Raw genomic sequence first — 19,846 nt, 5'->3', positions numbered from 1 at the left:
CATTATACTGCATCTGCCACACATTTGCCCACTCACCTAACCTGTCTTAAGTCACCCTACAGCCTCTTAGCGTCCCCCTCACAGCTCACACCGCCACCCAGTTTAGTGTCATCTGCAAGCTTGGAGATATTACACTCAATTCCTTCATCCAAATCATAGAATGTATATTGTAAAAAGCTGAGCCCTGCAGCACTCCACTAGTCACTGCCTGCCATTCTGAAAATGACCCGTTTATCCCGACTCTCTGCTTCCTGTCTGCCAACCAGTTCTCTATATTACCCCCAATACCATGTGCATTGATTTTGCACATCAATCTCTTGTGTGGGACCTTGTCAAAAGCCTTTTGAAAGTCCAAATACACCACATCCACTTGTCCATTCTACTAGTTACGTTCCTCAAAAAATCCCAGAAGATTTGTCAAGCATGATTTCCCCTTCATAAATCCATGCTGACTTGGACCGATCCTGTCACTGCTTTCCAAATGCGCTGCTATTTCATCCTTAATAATTGATTCTGTCATGTATCTCACATTACTGTATATAACTGTATCTTACTATGCTATACATGACTGTAACTGGATATGACCTGTAACAATAAGCATACCTTACCACCAGGGGTGCACTTGCAGGAGACACTCCATACCTGTCCCACTGAGGTATATAAAGGGAGGTCTCAGGCAAGTGCAGCACTGGAGATCTGGAATTAAAGGTGCAGGTCCTGAGTGACCTTGACTTCAGCATGTGTCTCGTGTAAGTCAGTGCATTAGAGTCAGGACTTAACAGTGGCGACAAGTTACGGGATCACAGAATCCACAGAATGGCTACCAACAGCTCAGATGAGAAATACAATGCTGGAGACAATTGGGATGACTTTATAGAAAGGCTCCAGCAAAGCTTTGTGACCAAAGATTGGCTGGGCGACGATAAGGCAGACAAGAGAAGAGCCCATCTCTTGACCAGCTGTGGCTCGAAAACATATGCTTTAATGAAAGACCTGCTGGCACCCGAGAAACCAGCAAGCAAATCGTTTGAGGAGTTGAGCACACTGGTGAGAGACCACCTGAAGCCAGCGAGCAGCCTACACATGGCCAGACACAGGTTCTACAATACAGACGCTGTGTGGGCCAAAGCATACCCGACTTTGTGGCAGAACTTCAGAGGCTGGCTAGTTCATGTGAGTTCTCCGATGAACTAAGGAGAGAAGTACTGAGAGACTTTTTTATTGAAGGATGAGGCCACGCAGGCATATTCCGAAAGCTTACAGAGACTAAGAACTTGACTCTAGAGGCAGCAGCACTGGTCGCACAGATGTTCTTGGCAGGCAAAAAAGAAACAAGGCTGATCTATAATTCGGGTACGACAACCAACGAGGCATCGGAACAAGGGGTTCACATTGTGAAACAAACCGCTATCCCCACACACAGACAAAGGCAGGAGAGCAGGCATTCAACAGCAGACAGTGGCGCCAGAAGCCATCAAAATCAAGGGCCACATGAACGGCCGATCACACCTCTTCAACCCACAATGCGAGCAATCAACAACAGATTGAGAGAAGCTCAAGGGAGATCAGCCAGACGCAGCTCATCCTTCGGAAACAATGGAAACGGTCTGTGTTGGAGATGTGGGGGAATGCAATCAACCAGGAGGTGTCGATTTTAGCATGCCGTTTGCAGAAACTGTAACTACACAGGGCACCTGGCTCGCATGTGCAGAAAAACAACAGCTCGGCTGGTATACGAATCGGAAGGGTCGGAAAGCGGACCAGTTGACGGTTGGAACAGTGCACGGGACGTCGAGATACAGCGGGTTTACATGATCAATGTCCACTGTTCTTACACCAAGACCCCTCCAATTATGATGAGCGTTCTACTCAACGGGATACCCGTCAACATGGAACTGGACACGGGGGCCAGTCAATCCCTCATGAGCGTTCAACAATTTGAACAGCTGTGGCCGCACAAAAGCAATAGACCAAAACTCACAAAGATCGACACCAAACTAAGGACCTATACTAAAGAAATCGTCCCAGTCCTTGGCAGTGCCATGCTCTCAATCACACACAAAGGGATGGTGAACCGACTTTCCCTGTAGATTGTCCCCGGGGATCTCCCAGCCCTGTTGGAGAGAAGCTGGCATCAGGTCGGCAGCTGCTATATTCCAGCGCAACATGGAGAGTCTGCTCAAGTCCATCCTGGGGAGGGTTGTGTTTCAAGATGACATACTCATCACAGGCAGGGACACCAACTCTCATCTCCGCAATCTTGAGGAAGTACTAAGTCGATTGGATCGGGTAGGCCGAAGAGTTAAGAAATCCAAGTGTCTGTTTCTCGCGCCTGAGGTTGAATTTTTGGGCAGAAGGATTGCCGCTGATGGAATCCGCCCAACCGAATCCAAAACCGAAGCAATTCGTCTGGCACCCAGGCCCCGGAATGTCTCGGAACTGCGTGCCTTTCTCAGGCAACTCAATTACTTTGGGAACTTTATGCAGAACTTGAGCACGCTACTGGAGCCTCTCCACGTGCTACTCAGAAAGGGGTGCAATTGGTTTTGGGGGGACGCCCAAGAACGCGCCTTCAATAAGGCACGCAACCTTCTATGTTCCAAGAGAGTTTTAGCCTCTTTTGACCCAGGTAAAAAGTTAGTTCTTACGTGTGATGCAACAGCGTACGGGGTCGGATGTGTTTTACAGCACGTCAATGATGCGGGTAAATTGCAGTCTGTTGCTTATGCCTCCAGGTCACTTTCACAGGCGGAGCGTGGGTACGGAATGGTTGAGAAGGAGGCGCTCGCGTGCGTGTACGGTGTCAAAAAGATGCACCAATACCTTTTTGGGGCCAAGTTTGCGTTAGAAACCGACCACAAATCCCTCACATCCCTCCTATCTGAGTGCAAGGCAATCAACACCAACGCCTCGGTGCGCATTCAGCGGTGGGCAGTCACGCTGGCGGCTTACGACTACATGATAAGGCACAGACCAGGCACAGACAACTGTGCCGACGCGCTTAGCAGGCTACCCCAGCGACCACAGAAGGGACCGACGAACAGGACTGTGAGATGGTCATGGCAATCAATGCCTTTGAATCCACAGGTTTGCCCATGAGGCCCGCCAAATCAGAGCCTGGACAACCAGCGACTCCAGGTTAGCTCTAGTTAAAAGATGCGTTTTAACCAGTGACTGGGCAGAGGCTCGCGATGCCTGCCCCGAGGAGGTCAAACCCTTCCATAGGCGTATGCATGAACTCTCACTACAGGCAGACTGCCTGATGTGGGGCAGCCGAGTAGTTATGCCCTTACGAGGTAGGGAGGCGTTTGTCCGGGAGCTCCATCGCGAGCACCCGGGGATCGTCCTTATGAAGGCCATAGCCAGATCTCAGGTCTGGTGGCCTGGCATTGACGTGGAGTTGGAGCTCTGCGTCCGTCGGTGCACCATTTGTGCCCAACTCAGCAATGCCCCCAGGGAGGCCCCCGTAAGCCCCCGGCCCACCAAACCGTGCTTTCGGGTGCATGTAGACTATGCGGGCCCATTCATGGGCAAAATGTTCCTTGTAGTCGTTGATGCATTTTCAAAATGGATTGAGTGCACCATTTTAAACTCGAGCACCACCTCCACCACTGTGGAGAGCCTTAGAACCATGTTTGCAACGCACAGCATTCCTGACATATTGGTCAGTGATAATGGTCCGTGCTTCACCAGTGCAGAATTTCACGATTTTATAGTTGCCACGGTATAAATCATGTTAAGACGGCACATTTCAAGCCGGCCTCCAATGGCCAGGTAGAGCGAGCAGTGCAGATTATTAAACAAGGCATGCTCAGAATCCAAGGTCCCACGCTGCAGAGCTGCCTGTCGCAACTGCTGCTGGCATGCAGATCTCGTCCACATTCATTGACTGGGGTTCCCCCCGTGCAACTATTGATGAAACGAACCTTAAAGACCAAGCTCTCATTAATCCTCCCAGACATGCATGAAATTGTTGATGCTAAGCGTCAAAAGCTAACTGAGTACCATGACCGAAATTCGAGGAGGAGGTGGAATGAGATCGGGGACAAAGTGTTTGTGCTAAACTGTGGCCGGGGTCCCAAATGGCTTCCAGGGACAGTAACAGACAAAGATGGAAACAGGCTACTGGTTGTACAAATGGACAATGGCCAAACCTGCCGGAGGCATGTAGACCAAGTAAAAAGTAGATTCACTGATAACATTGAAGAACCAGAGGCAGACTACAATGTGGAACTCACACCACACTTGGTGGACAGACAGGTGGAACAACCTGAGGAAAGGGCAGTCTCAACAGACAGCCCAGGCGAGATACCAGCAATCACACCAAACGAAACAGACAGCCCAGGCGAGATACCAGCAATCACACCGAACGAAACAGACAGCCCAGGCGAAATACCAGCAATCACACCGAACGAAACACAGGCACCAAGGCAAACAACTGAACCACAACTAAGACGCTCCACGCGAAAGTGCAGACCACCTGAGAGACTGAATCTATAAAGGCAATAAGACCTTTGAGGAGGGTGATGTCATGTATCTCACATTACTGTATATAACTGTATCTAACCATGCTATACATGACTGTAACTGGATATGACCTGTAACAATAAGCATACCTTACCACCAGGGGTGCACTTGCAGGAGACACTCCATACCTGTCCCACTGAGGTATATAAAGGGAGGTCTCAGGCAAGTGCAGTACTGGAGAGCTGTGAATTAAAGGTGCAGGTCCTGAGTGACCTTGACTTCAGCATGTGTCTCGTGTAAGTCAGTGCATTAGAGTCAGGTCTTAACAGATTCCAACATTTTCCCCACTACTGATGTCAGGCTAACCAGTCTATAATTACCCGCTTTCTCTCTTCTCTCCCTTTTTAAAAAGTGGTGTTACATTAGCTACCCTCCAGGCCATAGGAACTGATCCCGAGTCGATAGACTGATGGAAAATGATCACCAATGCATCCACTATTTCTCGGGCCACTTCCTTAAGTACTCTGGGATGCAGACTATCAGGCCCCGGGGATTTATCAGCCTCCAATCCCATCAATTTCCCTAACACAATTTCCCGCCTAATAAGGATATCCTTCAGTTCCTCCTTCTCACTAGACTCTCGGTCCCCTAGTACTTTCGGAAGGTTATTTGTGTCTTCCTTCGTGAAGACAGAACCAAAGTATTTGTTCAATTGGTCTGCCATTTCTTTGCTCCCCATTATAAATTCACCTGAATCCGACTGCAAGGGATCTATGTTTGTCTTCACTAATCTTTTTCTCATCACATATCTATAGAAGCTTTTGCAGTCAGTTCTTATGTTCCCAGCAAGCTTCTTCTCGTACTCTATTTTTCCATTCTTAATTAAACCCTTTGTCCTCCTCTGCTGAATTCTAAATTTCTCCCAGTCCTCAGGTTTGCTGCTTTTTCTGGCCAATTTATATGCCTCTTTCTTGGATTTAACACGATCCTTAATTTCCCTTGTTAGCCACGGTTGAGCCACCTTCCCTGTTTTATTTTTACTCCAGACAGGGATGTACAATTGCTGAAGTTCATCCATGTGATCTTTAAATGTTTGCCATTGCCGATCCACCGTCAACCTTTTAAGTATCATTTGCCAGTCTATTCTAGCCAATTCACGCCTCAAACCATCGACGTTACCTTTGAAATGTATAAAATTCTTAGCGGGCTTGACAGGGTAGATGCTGAGTGGCTGTTTCCCCTTGCTGGAGAGTCGCGAACTAGAGGTCATAGTCTCAGGATAAGGGATTGGCCATTTTGGACTGAGATGAAGCGAAATTTCTTCACTTCCCAGAGGGTTGAGAATTTTTGGAATTCTCTACCCCAGAGGGCGGTGGATGCTCAGTCGTTGAGTATATTCAAGACTGAGATTGATAGATTTTGGACTTAAGGGAATCAAGGGACATGGAGATTGGACAGGAAAGTGAAGTTGAAATAAAAGATCAGCCATGATCTTATTGAATGGCGGAGCAGGCTTGAGGGGCCGTATGGCCTACTCCTGCTCCTATTTCTTATGTTCTTATGGAATTGGATAAATACTTGAAGGGGAAAATTTTGCAGGGCTATGGGGAAAGAGCGGGGGAGTGGGACTAATTGGAGAGCTCTTTCACAGAGCCGGCACAGGCACAATGGGTCGAATGGCCTCCTTCTGTGCTGTATCATTCTATGATTCTATTACCCATCCAGTTTGTTCCACTCACTTCTGATACCTTGTGTATCACATTATATACATTCCACCCCATGTGAAACCATGTGCTCTCCTGGAATTGGCGGATAAACAGATTTAAAAATCCAGGCCAATTTGTGGGAAAGAATCTCGGAAATTCCGCTCCGATGCCCCCCGGTATTCAAAACTTATTTTTATTTGAAAGCAAATGAATACATATGAGTCAAGCTCCCATGGTGGGAAGGCAAGACCAAATGGAGTCTTCAGCTAAAGCCGAGGAATAATTGGGCCAATGAAAGTGTAATTCAGTCCGCACTTTAAAGCCATACATTCTGGGTCTGAAAATGTGTGGGTTGGCGCACTCTGGTAAAATCCATGGGTTCAGGTGGGCGAGATCACAAGAAACATATATAAGTGAACTGTGCAAATTGAAACTCCCCCACTGCAAACCGTCCTCATTAGGGCATAAACAGTAGAGCAAGGGAGCAGGATCCCACAAATGAAGAAACATTTTCTGCAGAAATGCTGCAACTTCAGTGTCTATGAAACTATTTTCTAAAGATTGCCCCGACAACAACAACTTGCTTTTATATATCGCCTTTGACGTAGTAAAACATTCCATGTGCGCTTCACATAATTTGACACCAAGCCACATAAAGAGTTATTAGGGCAGGTGGCCAAAAGCTTAGTCAAAGAGGTAGGTTTTAAGGAGCATCTTAAAGGAGGAGAGAGAGGCAGAGAGGAGGAGAGGTTTAGGGAGGGAATTCCAGAGCTTAGAGCCCAGGCAGCTGAAAGCATGGCCACCAATGGTGAAACGATGAAAATCAGGGACACACAAAAGGCCAGAATTGGAGGAGCGCAGAGATTTCGGAGTGTGGTAGGGCTGGAGGAGGTTACAGAGATAGGGAGGGGCGAGATCATGGAGGGATTTGAAGGTGAGGATTTGAACACCCAGTTCACACGATTTGATTCTGAAGCACTACATGGAGAGTAACTGGTGCTCTGTTAAACCTGAGTCCAAAAGTACACCTTGGGCCTCTAATGTACCTGTTAAATTTAACCGGAGTGGATATAGATGGTTAGATAGCAGTGCTAATCTGGGCAGGTGAAGTACTGTTTGAGCCAGATGTATAAATGAGAAGTAAACAACAGAATAATGCTGGAAACACTCAGCAGGTCAGGCAGCATCTGTGGTGAGAGAAACAGAGTTAACATTGGGGCAATTTTAACCTAACAGGCCAGGCAGTAATTTCATGGGATTGGAGGGGGGGAGCGGGTGGGTGGGGGGGTGGTTGGGGGAATGGCGGTTTTATATCCCCCACAATATTAGTCTCCACTGACTTCAATGGGGTGTAAAATCGGGCGGGTCCCCAAACACGTCAGTTTCCCAATGAGCGGGCGAGGTTAAAATTACCCCTTCAAGACTTCAGGTCAATGACCTTCCAACAGTAAAAATCAGGTGTTGCTTGGCTTCAATTGTTCACTGCAGTATAGATACTTCATGGAGCCACTCTCCAAGCAGACTGAGGCATGCGAACTAATGAATTAATGTCCCATTTTCTTTCCAATTACATAAAATTGTGACCTCCGTGGTGTGGGTCACAAGACGAGACCCTGTCCCATTTACTGGTCTTAAGTACGCACTGAAATGATTTCAGATTCTATGTTCGACAATTGTGTCAGGTTTTCTTGCTGGGTGGGGGCCAAAGAGCCGCAAACGGAATCCCATGGGATTCAATTTTGAAGATTGCAAAAGAGTTGGCCTAAATATAGTGGAGATACGATTAATTTAATACTTAGTGTGGCCAGATTCATGATTGTCCAAGGAAGGAATGGTCGGGTTTATCAGGGGAGAAAAATCAACCTGAAAGAGTATTTCAGACATAGACTGAAGGAGCATTATAAGGTTTTGTGAATTTTATTAGAATTCAAGGATGGCATTTTCTGACTAGTTTTTGAAGTTCAATAGATTAATATATCTCATGAGCGACAAATTGAACTTTAATTTCTGGAGCTAATGAATGGTAAAGGAAAGACAGTTGGCTTGATTTTCGGCTTTTCCGATTTCAGGACGTTAATCACGGTGGGGCAGTAAAAATACCGCTTGAAAAATGTTTGCACCTTGACTGGGAAATTCGGCAAAAAAATGATGATCCATGATCGGGGCGTTAAATCAGGCGTTACACAACGCACTTTATGCGCCTGAGCCAAAAATTGCGGCGTTAAAAAAGTCTTGTTGTATTTTAGTGCCCTGCAACATAACGTTGTATATTGTATGGTTTTATTTCGGTGAGGCGAGTTTTTGTGACTTTGTTGCAATAAAATTTATGATTCATAATTTGCCGTTGGTATCTTGTGCATCATTCCAACATTCACCGGAGATGTGCCTTTATGGGAGCACATAGCGTGACCAGTATTAGCTCCATCCCTCAGTTTAATCCATTTAGGAGAACTAGTCCATTACGAGCTGGCGGCGTGCGACTCCTGGTCTGGCAGCATCTCCACGCTGCCTCCTCCGTGGATGGTGTGGCTATCCAATGGAGGCCTCGCGAGGTTCGTCGTCCTCCTCCTCCTGAGATGGGCATGCAATCCCCACTGCCAATGCCTGGCCCCTCATGATGGTCAAGTTGTGCAGCATGCAGCACACCACAATGAATTTGGATACCTGTTGAGGGGAGTATTGAAGGCTGCCTCCAGAGCGGTCCAGGCATCGGTCTGCCTGTAGGAGATGGCATATCTCTGTCAGCACTTCCTTTTGGAAACGCAGCCTTCTCCCACACTGCTCCTCGGAGCTGAAGGTATGAGCATTGCTGTCTGTAAACCCGTGGGGTGTAAGCCCTCCTCCCCAGACGTCTTCGGCCTCTCCTCATCCATGGGCCGACATGGCCAAGAGCTCTACTTCTAGCTTGATGCCGCCTGACAATAGCATGGAGCATGATACGCTGCCGAACTAGTAATGCCCCCATTAAATTTTCTCACTCACCTTGTAAGAGCACTGTAATGGCAAATAAAAGTGCCGTTTGCAAGTCGGAGCTTATGCACCATGATGTGCGCAACCGTTGCAGTCAATGTGAGCTGCGTTGTAGGATCCTCATCCCTCCATGTAAAAATACTGCCAATACCACCTGCTGCACCCTGGGAATGCCTCTTTTTTCAGACGTTTCCTGGGGCGGGAGTTAAATGAGGCTTTAAGGGTGAATTTTGCATCCAGAACGCTAGCGGAGCGTTGCATGACGATTGACATCATGATCTCAGTGAAACTAGAGGGCGGGCGGTAAGTTTTTGAGCTGCCGCAAGCCATGAGCTGAATTTATCTACCGGCCAGGCACTAAAACCTGAATGTCCGGCGTAACTCCCAAAAAACAGCATTTACCGTCCCGCCAGGGCGCAAACAGAAGCGCTAAAGAGCCGAAAATCCAGCCCTTAAGAATAATAATGATGTTGCGGTTAATGTCTTTAATTACTTTCATTTCTGTGGCTAAAAACTGGTAAGGGAAAAATTGTATGGTACAAAGGAAATGATCATAATGTTGTAAGTATGTTTAATGTTAAAAAAATCCAATTAAAAAAAAAAAATTGCACCCACTCTGGTTTGGTCTCAGAAGTTATGCAGAGTCAGGTCTGGTTAGTACTTGGGTGGGAGACAGCCTGGGAATACCAGGTACCACAGGCTTTTGAGGCCTTCTGTGACCAGTGGGTACCGCAGGGATTAGAGTGCACCAGTAATAATATTATTTTGTTTGTTTTTTGGGTGCTGAAACTGGGGCAACCCAGTTATTTTAGACAGGGCATACAATTGTCAATGTGTAGGACAGTGCACAGGTCTTTGAATGTGCTGATTATATCTTCTCGTGTTTTCTGAATGTAGGTGGTCCTTGTCCATCTCGGTGTAACTTCCTTAATAGCTCACATAAAGGTGGGGCGGATGCAAGCTGCATTGGAGGCTAAAACCACAGTGTTACCTGCAAGAGGTAATTCAAAATAAAATATACTGTGCATTACTGTAAGAGTTGGTGATCTAAAAAAAGAATGCTACAAAATTGGAATAATTTTAGAGGGACTATGTCTTCTCAATAGGACCCCCCCCCCCCCTGCTTGCAAACACCATGGGGATGAGTTGCATCTCCAGGTATAAGTCATCCCTAATTTGGTTTGCTTTGCTTTAAGACCCCCACCAGTACTGAGGGAGCTCTGCACTGTCGGAGGTGCCGTCTTTTGGATGAGACGTTAAAACCAAGGTCCCGTCTGCTCTCTCAGGTGGACGTAAAAGATTCCACAGCCATTATTTCGAAAAAGAGCAGGAGAGTTCTCTCTAGTGTCCTGGGTCAATATTTATCCTTTAGCCAACATCACTAAAGAAACAGGTTGTCTGGTCATTATCACGTTGCTGCTTATGGGAGCTTGCTGTGCAATAATTAGCTGCCACCTTTCCCTATATTACAACAGTGACTACACTTCCAAAAGTACTTAATTGGCTGTAAAGCACTTTGGGGTATCCTGAGGTCGTGAAAGGTGTTATATCATTCAGGCCGCCACAATTTTTGTGACTATGATTCTCCAATGTGCCTCTGTGAATCCCAAAGCTCACAAAATAAACCATACAATGGTCACCAAGCAAAAGATCTTTTCTAATGAAATTGTGGACAACTTTCAATCTCAACTGCTTTTGTAGATATTTGAAGAACGGTGGTCATTTTGAATACTGGAACATGTAAATATAATTATAAAATAGTCACTAATAAATCCAATAAGGAATTCAGGAGAAACGTCTTTACCCAGAGAGTGGTTAGAATGTGGAACTTGCTACCACAATTAGAATAGCATAGATACATTTAAAGGGAAGCTAGATAAGCACGTGAGGGAGACAGGAATGGAAGGTTATGTTGATGGGATGAGATGAAGAGGGGTGGGAGGAGGCTCATGTGGAGCATTATCTCTGACATAGACCTGTTGGGCCGAATGGTTTGTTTCTGTGCTATAACTTCTATGGAATATGTAATTTTATTGCCCAGCACCAAGCAGTGTAACAATGTACCAATAACATCTTCCTGTTCCTGTGTTGAGTGTGTGGAGATGGTAACTGCGACGAGGATGAAACCTGCTCCACATGTCCAGCAGACTGCGGTGACTGCACAACCACCATCAAAATTGCCATAAGTTTCCCCATCTCGCTGGTCTGCACTGGCTTCATCCTTACCATAGTGGTAGGTCGTCATCTGATGTTCTCCGCAATCTTCGACCCATTTCCATAAAACAAGATGTAATGATAATGAATGTTAACATAGAGTATACAACATCATTGCACCTTTACATTTTGTTTTGATCACAGTGGTTTCAGTACCAGAAGCAAAAGATGTTGTGGGATGAAAGCTGGATAATTGACTTCAATCAAATTAAGCAAGGTTTGTACGTTGTAGTAAAGTTGATAGCTGTAGACATAAAGTTGATGGATTATTTATTGGATTCTTTCTTGCTGATGGCAGCACACAGTTGTAAAATTGTCTATGCGAGTTGCACAGAATATATGTTCTATGCAATATATGAAGGCACAGATATGCAGATCTTTTTTTACAGCCTCAGACTGACTGCTGTCTGGTTGCAATACAACCTGTAATGTGTGCGCCTGTGAGTATGCTCAGAGGTTTGTAGAGCTGTTAAATTTTGAGTGGCTTAACCAGTCACATGGTGTTCACAAGACTCAATAAAACCCCAGCCAGTTGGGTTTAGGGAATCCACGATGAGGTATGCAGTTGTGAGCTTAGTGGATGTACTGGTAATGTGAGTTGTGATTGTTAAACATTTACTAATAGTTCTTAATAGCAATGTGTTACTATGAATTCTTAAGCAAAGAACCCATGAAGCAAATACTTTACACAACCCAGAGATAGTTCCAAGGTTCTTTGATGAAATTCCAGAACACAAACTCTACTATATTGGAAGGTCAGCCATTCACAAGATTCAAAAGAATGTTTGCTCTACAAAATAAAGCAGACAATCAAACATGCATAGCATATAATCCCACAGGATGTTTGCATTTGAATTGAATGCCTTGACTCATTGGTCTGGTCCAAAAGCTTTGCTTGCTGTGGTTATTGTCAACTGATTGGCATCAATTGGATTGCTCCTCGTAACTCTTGAGATATCCAATGTTCTTGGAGGGGGACTTGTCTAACAAGTCATTCCCCTACAATATCTCTAACTCAGTAACTTTGTCAAATTTGGTAACTTTGAGCTGAAGCAAGTTTACGTGGAGATACTTGCTGCATGATTCCTGAATTCTTGTGGTTCCCAGAAACTACTATGATCCACAATACAAAAGTTTCCACTGTGCTCCATAATAAATTGACTCAAAGGAACTTCTAAGAACCAAAAGTACTTTCAAGTCAAATATACCCCTTTGAAACAAAGCTTAAGTGGCAAGACATTCTGGTATACTCTGCTGCAGATCTTTAGTGCCTCAGACTGATTGCTGTCTGGTTGCAATACAACCTGTAATGAGTGAATGAATGAGTCAGGAGATAAAGAATTCAAAACAAAGAATGAGGAAGGCTTCTGTGTTCTAACTCCCCATTTCCTCAATCCCCCCAAGCCCAGAATCTCCAGTGCCTTTTCCTCATGAGGAAGGCAAAGGTCTTCGATGAAGTAAGCTCCTCCAATCTGCATGCACTTCTTTTCATCTGTTAAATACAGCCTATTCCTAGAAGCAGATAGAAAATATACGAGAGAAGATATGTGTTACTTAGCTCAGATTATGTGAGTCTGCGAACATATAACAAGCAGAGACCCTGAGTTAAGAATATAGGAACGGGAGTAGGTCATTCAGCCTCTCGAGCATGTTCCGCCATTCAGTTAGACCATGGCTGATCTGTATCTTAACTTCTTTGTTCCATAACCTGAGTTGGAACGATGTTTGGTGTTTGTTTATTGTCATATTTAATGCATAACAGAGTAAATGCATTAGCATGACAGCAATAGAAAGTGCACCAGGTCTGCATTATTGACATTCAAGAGATTGATCCGGAACTTGCAGTCCTGATGATGGCGAACTGACAGCTTTCGCTGTCATTTCATCTTTGAAACTAACCGCAACTTCAGGATTTAGCGCATATGTAGCCTAATGTAGAAATTCTGAAGTTGTGGTCTGTCATTTACTACTCCTCCGCAGGCTGTGTTGTGGACAACCTCCCACCGGCCCAACCCAGAGCCGGCAATCCATGAAATCACTGATCTGACAAAAACTTCCCCTTTTCCGAACAAATAGCGCTGTTTGAAATCCCATAATAAGTTAGACACATTCAAATGATGTGTAACTGGGTTTCTAACGGTGATTTGTGTGATAACTACTGATAAACAACCGTTCTGGCCCTGAAAAACTAATTTTATTTTGGTGGAATATCAAATTTCTCTATTATGTAAAAAATGATTAGATTTAAAAATTAATTAAAAAATTTTTAAAGGTTTTTTTATGATATTTCAGCTTCTACCCTAGCGCCATGTATATGTCCCAATCTTTATTTTGTGCTCTGCAAAAAAATTTTTAAGTGATTGATTATTAGTGCTTTCTATTTCCTGGTTCTCACTCTGTAAAAATTCTGCATTGTGATTGGCTGCTTAGACAACTTGTTGATGTCACAGCAGCTCGCACTATGGGATTCCTGCTATACTACGCTGATTTCAATTGCACATCGGAAAAGCCGAACTTCTCGCCACAGAGATCGCGAGATCTTTGTGGGAAGCTTACTTCCGGACCAACAGCGAATGTCTTTGCTTCACCACTGACAGCAAATTATGGGCTTATATATTTTCTGTTGTATTTGCACAACTTTTCAAAATATTATTTTCACGATTGCAAGATGTGTCAACAGTCAAAACAATGGCCAAATCTTCAATGATCATTGTATCCCACTCTATTCAGTTTATTTCTGAATTAATCAATTGCTGGATTATCGGAAATGTCAAATTGAGCTCATCCAAAACTCTGCTGCCCGTGTCCTAACTCGCACCCAGACCCATTAACCTGTCAGCCCCTGTGCTCACTGATTTACATTAGCTCCCGGTCCGGCAATGCATCGATTTTAAAATTCTCATTGTTGTTTTAAAATCCCTCCATGGCCTCGCCACCTCCCTATCTCTGTAATCTCCTCCTGCCCTACCACCCTCCGAGATCTCTGCGTTCCTCCAATTCTGGCCTCTTACGCATCCCCGATTTTCATCGCTCCACCATTGGCGGCCATGCCTTCAGCTGCCCAGGTTGTATGCTCTTGAATTTTCACCCTAAACCTCTCCGCCTCTCTACCTCTGTCTTCCTTTAAGACGCTCCTTAAAACCTATCTCTTTGTCCAAGCTTTTGGTCTCATTATGTGGCCCGGTGTCAAATTTTGTTTGATAACGCTCCTGTGAAACTCCTTGGGACATTAAAGGCGCTATATAAATGCAAGTTGTTGTTGTTAGCAAGACTGGATCAAGCAACGAGCATGTAATCAACAAGAATGAAAACGGCAAAATGTATGACATTGTCAGTGCGGCTCAGTGGAGGAGGTCCAGCGTCGTCAGGGGGAAGAGGCCCATCTGCCACCACTGGAGGTGTTCCGATCACTGCTGGGAGGCCGATCACCAGGTCTAGGTCGTCACCGTAGAAGGTCCCGGACTTCACCGCTGGAGGTTCCGGTCTTTGCCGCAGGAGGTCCTGGTCTTCGTCGCTGGAGTCCCGGTCTTAGCTGCAGGGGTCCCGATCTTCGTCGCAGGAGTCCCGGTTATCAATGGGTGGTGTGGTGGGAAGCCTGAGGTAAGCCTGAACTACTGGGGTTGGGTTTAAAGAAATGGTTTAAGACCCTATTAGGGTCTATTAGGGCTAGGAGAAGTTGGGGGGTTGAAGGTTGCCGATGGTAGAGGATGGGAATCAATTAGTGGGGGAGCTCCCAACATCTTGTTGTAGGCAACTAGGCCCATATGGCAGTGCCTGGTCTCCAGTCATCTTGGACCCCCTTGCCACTGGATCAAGGCTTTGCTCAGCTAAGCCCGTGTGGTAGCCAGTGTGCAACGACCACCCCACGTTAAAAGAACTCACGCACAGGCATCTTCCACTCCTTAACATGAAGTTCAGGACCTGGAACGTCAGGACCCTCATGGACAACTCCACCAGCGGCAGACCAGAACGCCACACCACCATAGTTGCCCGGGAACTTAGACGCTTTGATATCGACATCACCGCTCTAAGCGAGACCCAGTGGGCAGGGGAAGGCCAGCTCAAGGAACAAGGTGGAGGTTGCACCTCCTTCTGGAAAGGGAAACCAGAAAAAGAACGCCGCCTTCACGGAGTCGGCTTCACCATCAAAAACAAGCTGGTCGACCGCCTCAAAGACTCCCCCTGCGGTGCTAACGAACGCCTCATGACTTTTCGACTCACCCTATCCCGGAAGCAGTGCACCACAGTCATCAGTGCGTACGCCCCAACACTTGATGCAATAGATTAGACCAAAGAGGGTTTTTACTTCAACCTCGAAAAATCCCTGTCCTGCGTCCCTGCGGACAACAAACTGATCCTCCTCGGTGACTTCAACACCAGGGTTGGCAAAGACACAGCTCTCTGGGAAAGCGTGATTGGCAGAGAGGGGGTAGGGAAAGCCAACTCCAGCAGTACCCTACTCCTGACAAAATGTCTAGAACATGAACTCCTCATCACCAACACCGTGTTCCGCCAGAGGGACAAATACAAGGCAACATGGCAACACCCTCGCTCCAAACACTGGCACCTGCTCGACTATGTCATTATCCGAGCCAGAGATTACAAGGATGTGCGCATCACCCGTGCCATGACAGGAACTGACGACTGCTGGACGGACCATCACCTAATCCGATCCATCATTGACATCAACATTGCCCCAAAGCAGAGGGGACAGCAGATGCACTGCCTCAAAAAAGTCAATGCCGGGGTACTGAGGGACCCAGCTAAGAGAGCCCTATACAGTCAGCTCCTCACAGCTAACCTGGCGCACCTTGATGACCCTGAGATGCAGCATGCCCACAGCGCTTGATCTGCCCTCCAGGCCTCCATAACCAGTGCCTATGAAGAGATGCTCAGTCACTCAACCAGGAAACACCAGACCTGGTTCGATGAGAATGATCAGGAGATCCAAGAGCTAATAGATCGCAAGTGCAGGGCATTTCTGAGCCTTAAACAACAACCCAACTCGGGAGCAGCAAAACAGCATTACAGACAGCTCAAGGTTGAGGTCCAACAAAAAAAATCCAGGACCTAAAGAACAGGTGGTGGATGGAGAAAGCAGAGGAGATACAACAGCTGGCCGACAGCCATGATGTGCGCGGATTCTTCATCGCAGTTAAGGCCACCTACGGTCGAAACACCCAAGGCCCCACCCCACTGCTGGCCAAGAACAGGGAAACACTCATCAGGACAGCGAGGCAGTCAGGGCTTGCTGGAAGGAGCACTTTGAAGATCTCCTCAATTGAGACTCTGCCTTTGACCCGAGTGTTCTCGACTCCATCCCGCAGCATGCCACCCACCACCACCTCAGCAAAACCCCAACACTGCACGAGGTAGAAAAAGCCATAAGACAGCCCTGGGAGACCTGGACGTCCACGCTGCCAACGACCGGGATTTTACCTTTGGTGTAGGTGAGCAGCTTCGCTTGGACAGGAGACAATTTTGGTCGATTGGCGGGATTTATCCAAATTTTTTCAAAGGCAGTTTGGCTCATCAAAGACTGGCTTGCCCCGATGTCGTTCTCCATAGAAACTGGGACTCCGTCGATGTCAAATTCCATCGTCCACAGAGAAAATTCGGTGGAGCAGGTATAAATTCCATTTTCTTCTTCCAGGGATTGAGCAGCTTCATCTTCATCTGTGTCAGAGCCCCGGTGGTCAGCCAACTCTTTGGTGACGCGGTGAGTGAAGCATTTTCTGCACATTCTTTGAAGGTGCCCTTTCTATTTGCAGCCTATGCATGTGTAGAAACATAGAAACAGAGAAAATAGGTGCAGGAGTAGGCCCTTCAATAAGATCATGGCTGATCATTCACTTCAGTCCTTTCCTGCTTTCTCTCCATACCCCTTGATCCTTTTAGCCATAAGGGCCATATCTAACTCCCCCTTTGTAGCAGCACTGGTGGGCGCTGTGGTTTCCTCCACAGCGCCAGCACTGAGCCATCCGGTTTACCATTTGTGGCGGACTCAGGGTTGCGGGACTCGGAGCAGTATTTCTGCCTTTAGAAGTAGCCATGCAGTGCACTGTATTTGCCAGTTTAGAGTCCTGGGTCAGTATTCGCCTGGAGTCGCCAGCTGAAACCATGTAGGCCTGGCTCACGTGAATCGCCATGGCACCGTGGGTGGTTCTGCTGCACAGGAGGGCAGGAAAAAGAGTGGGAGAGCTATAGTGGTAGGGGATTCTATAGTAAGGGGAATAGATAGACATTTCTGCGGCCGCAATCGAGACTCCAGGATGGTATGTTGCCTCCCTGGTACAAGGGTCAAGAATGTCTCGGAGCGGTTGCAGGACATTTTTGAGGGGGAGGGTGAACAGCCAGTTGTCATGATGCATATAGGTACCAACGATATAGGTAAAAAATGTGATGAGGTCCTACAAGGTGAATTTAGGGAACTAGGAGTTAAATTAAAAAGTAGGACCTCAAAGGTAGTAATCTCAGGATTGCTACCAGTGCCACATGCTAGTCAGAGTAGGAATCGCAGGATAGCTCAGATGAATACGTGGCTTGAGCAGTGGTGCAGAAGGGAGGGATTCAAACTCCTGGGACATTGGAACCGGTCCTGGGGGAGGTGGGACCAATACAAACCCGACAGTCTGCACCTGGGCAGGACCAGAACCAATGTCCCAGGGGGAGTGTTTGCTAGTGCTGTTGGGGAGGGGTTAAACTAATATGGCAGGGGGATGGGAACCTATGCAGGGAGACAGAGGGAAGTAGAATGGGGGCAGAAGCAAAAGATAGAAAGAAGAAAAGTAAAAGTGGAGGGCAGAGAAACCCAAGGCAAAAATCAAAAAGGGCCACATTACAGCAAAATTCTAAAGGGTCAAAATGTGTTAAAAAGACAATCCTGAAGGCTCTCTGCCTCAATGCAAGGAGTATTCGTAGTATGGTCGCCGAATTAATTGCACAGGCAACAATTAATGAATATGATATAATTGGCATTACAAAGACATGCCTCCAGGTTGACCAAGGCTGGGAACTCAACATCCAGGGGTATTCAACATTCAGGAAGGATAGATAGAAAGGAAAAGGAGATGGGGTAGCGTTGCTGGTTGAAGAGGAAATTAACGCAATAGTAAGGAAGGACATTAGCTTGGAAGATGTGGAATCTGTATGGGTGCAGCTGCGGAATACCAAAGGGCAGAAAACGCTAGTGGGAGTTGTGTACAGACCACCAAACAGTAGAAGTGAGGTTGGACACAGCATCAAACAAGAAATTAGGGATGCGTGCAATAAAGGTACAGCAGTTATCATGGGCGACTTTAATCCACATATAGATTGGGCTAACCACACTGGTAGCAATACGGTGGAGGAGGATTTCCTGGAGTGTATTAGGGATGGTTTTCTAGACCAATATGTCAAGGAACCAACTAGAGGACTGGCCATCCTAGACTGGGTGACGTGTAATGAGAAAGGACTAATTAGCAATCTAGTGCGAGGCTCCTTGGGGAAGAGTGACCATAATATTGTACAATTCTTAATTAAGATGGAGAGTGACACAGTTAATTCAGAGACTAGGGTCCTGAACTTAAAGAAAGGTAACTTCGATGGTATGTGATGTGAATTGGCTAGAATAGACTGGCGAATGATACTTAAAGGGTTGATAGTGGATAGGCAATGGCAGACATTTAAAGATCACATCGATGAACTTCAACAATTGTACATCTCTGTCTGGCGTAAAAATAAAATGGGGAAGGTGGCTCAACCGTGGCTAACAAGGGAAATTAGGGATAGTGTTAAATCCAAGGAAGAGGCATATAAATTGGCCAGAAGAAGCAGTAACCTGAGGACTGGGAGAAATTTATAATTCAGCAGAGGAGGACAAAGGGTTTAATTAGGAGGTGGAAAATATAGTACGAGAGTAAACTTGCAGGGAACATAAAAACTGACTGCAAAAGCTTCTATAGATATGTGAAGAGAAAAAGATTAGTGAAGACAAACATAGGTCCCTTGCAGTCAGATTCAGGTGAATTTATAATGGGAAACAAAGAAATGGCAGACCAGTTGAACAAATACTTTGGTTCTGTCTTCACGAAGGAAGACACAAATAACCTTCCGGAAATACTAGGGGACCAAGGGTCTAATGAGAAGGAGGAACTGAAGGAAATCCTTATTAGGCGGGAAGTTGTGTTAGGGAAATTGATGGGATTGAAGGCTGATAAATCTCCGGGGCCTGATAGGCTACATCTCAGAGTACTTAAGGAAGTGGCCCTGGAAATAGTGGATGCATTGGTGATCATTTTCCAACAGTCTATCGACTCTTGATCAGTTCCTATGGACTGGAGGGTAGCTAATGTAACACCACTTTTTAAAAAAGGAGGGAGAGAGAAAGCGGTAATTATAGACCGGTTAGCCTGACATCAGTGGTGGAGAAAATGTTGGAATCAATTATTAAAGATGAAATAGCAGCGCATTTGGAAAGCAGTGACAGGATCAGTCCAAGTCAGCATGGA

General features: G+C 46.1%; 1 protein-coding gene across 1 annotated transcript in view; it reads left to right on the top strand.

Moving 5' to 3' along the window:
- Window positions 1-19,846, top strand: part of LOC139261308 (atrial natriuretic peptide receptor 1-like) — a 164,272-nt gene that overhangs the window by 23,457 nt on the left and 120,969 nt on the right. The window contains exons 7-9 of the mRNA XM_070877062.1: window positions 10,041-10,143; window positions 11,237-11,376; window positions 11,502-11,574. Of these exons, the coding sequence (XP_070733163.1) occupies window positions 10,041-10,143; window positions 11,237-11,376; window positions 11,502-11,574 (316 nt within the window). The remainder of the gene's footprint in view (window positions 1-10,040; window positions 10,144-11,236; window positions 11,377-11,501; window positions 11,575-19,846) is intronic.

Source organism: Pristiophorus japonicus, chromosome 1 (genome assembly GCF_044704955.1).
Source record: "Pristiophorus japonicus isolate sPriJap1 chromosome 1, sPriJap1.hap1, whole genome shotgun sequence".
Classification (NCBI taxonomy): Eukaryota; Metazoa; Chordata; class Chondrichthyes; family Pristiophoridae; genus Pristiophorus; species Pristiophorus japonicus.
This window is presented reverse-complemented; position numbering and strand designations above follow the sequence as displayed.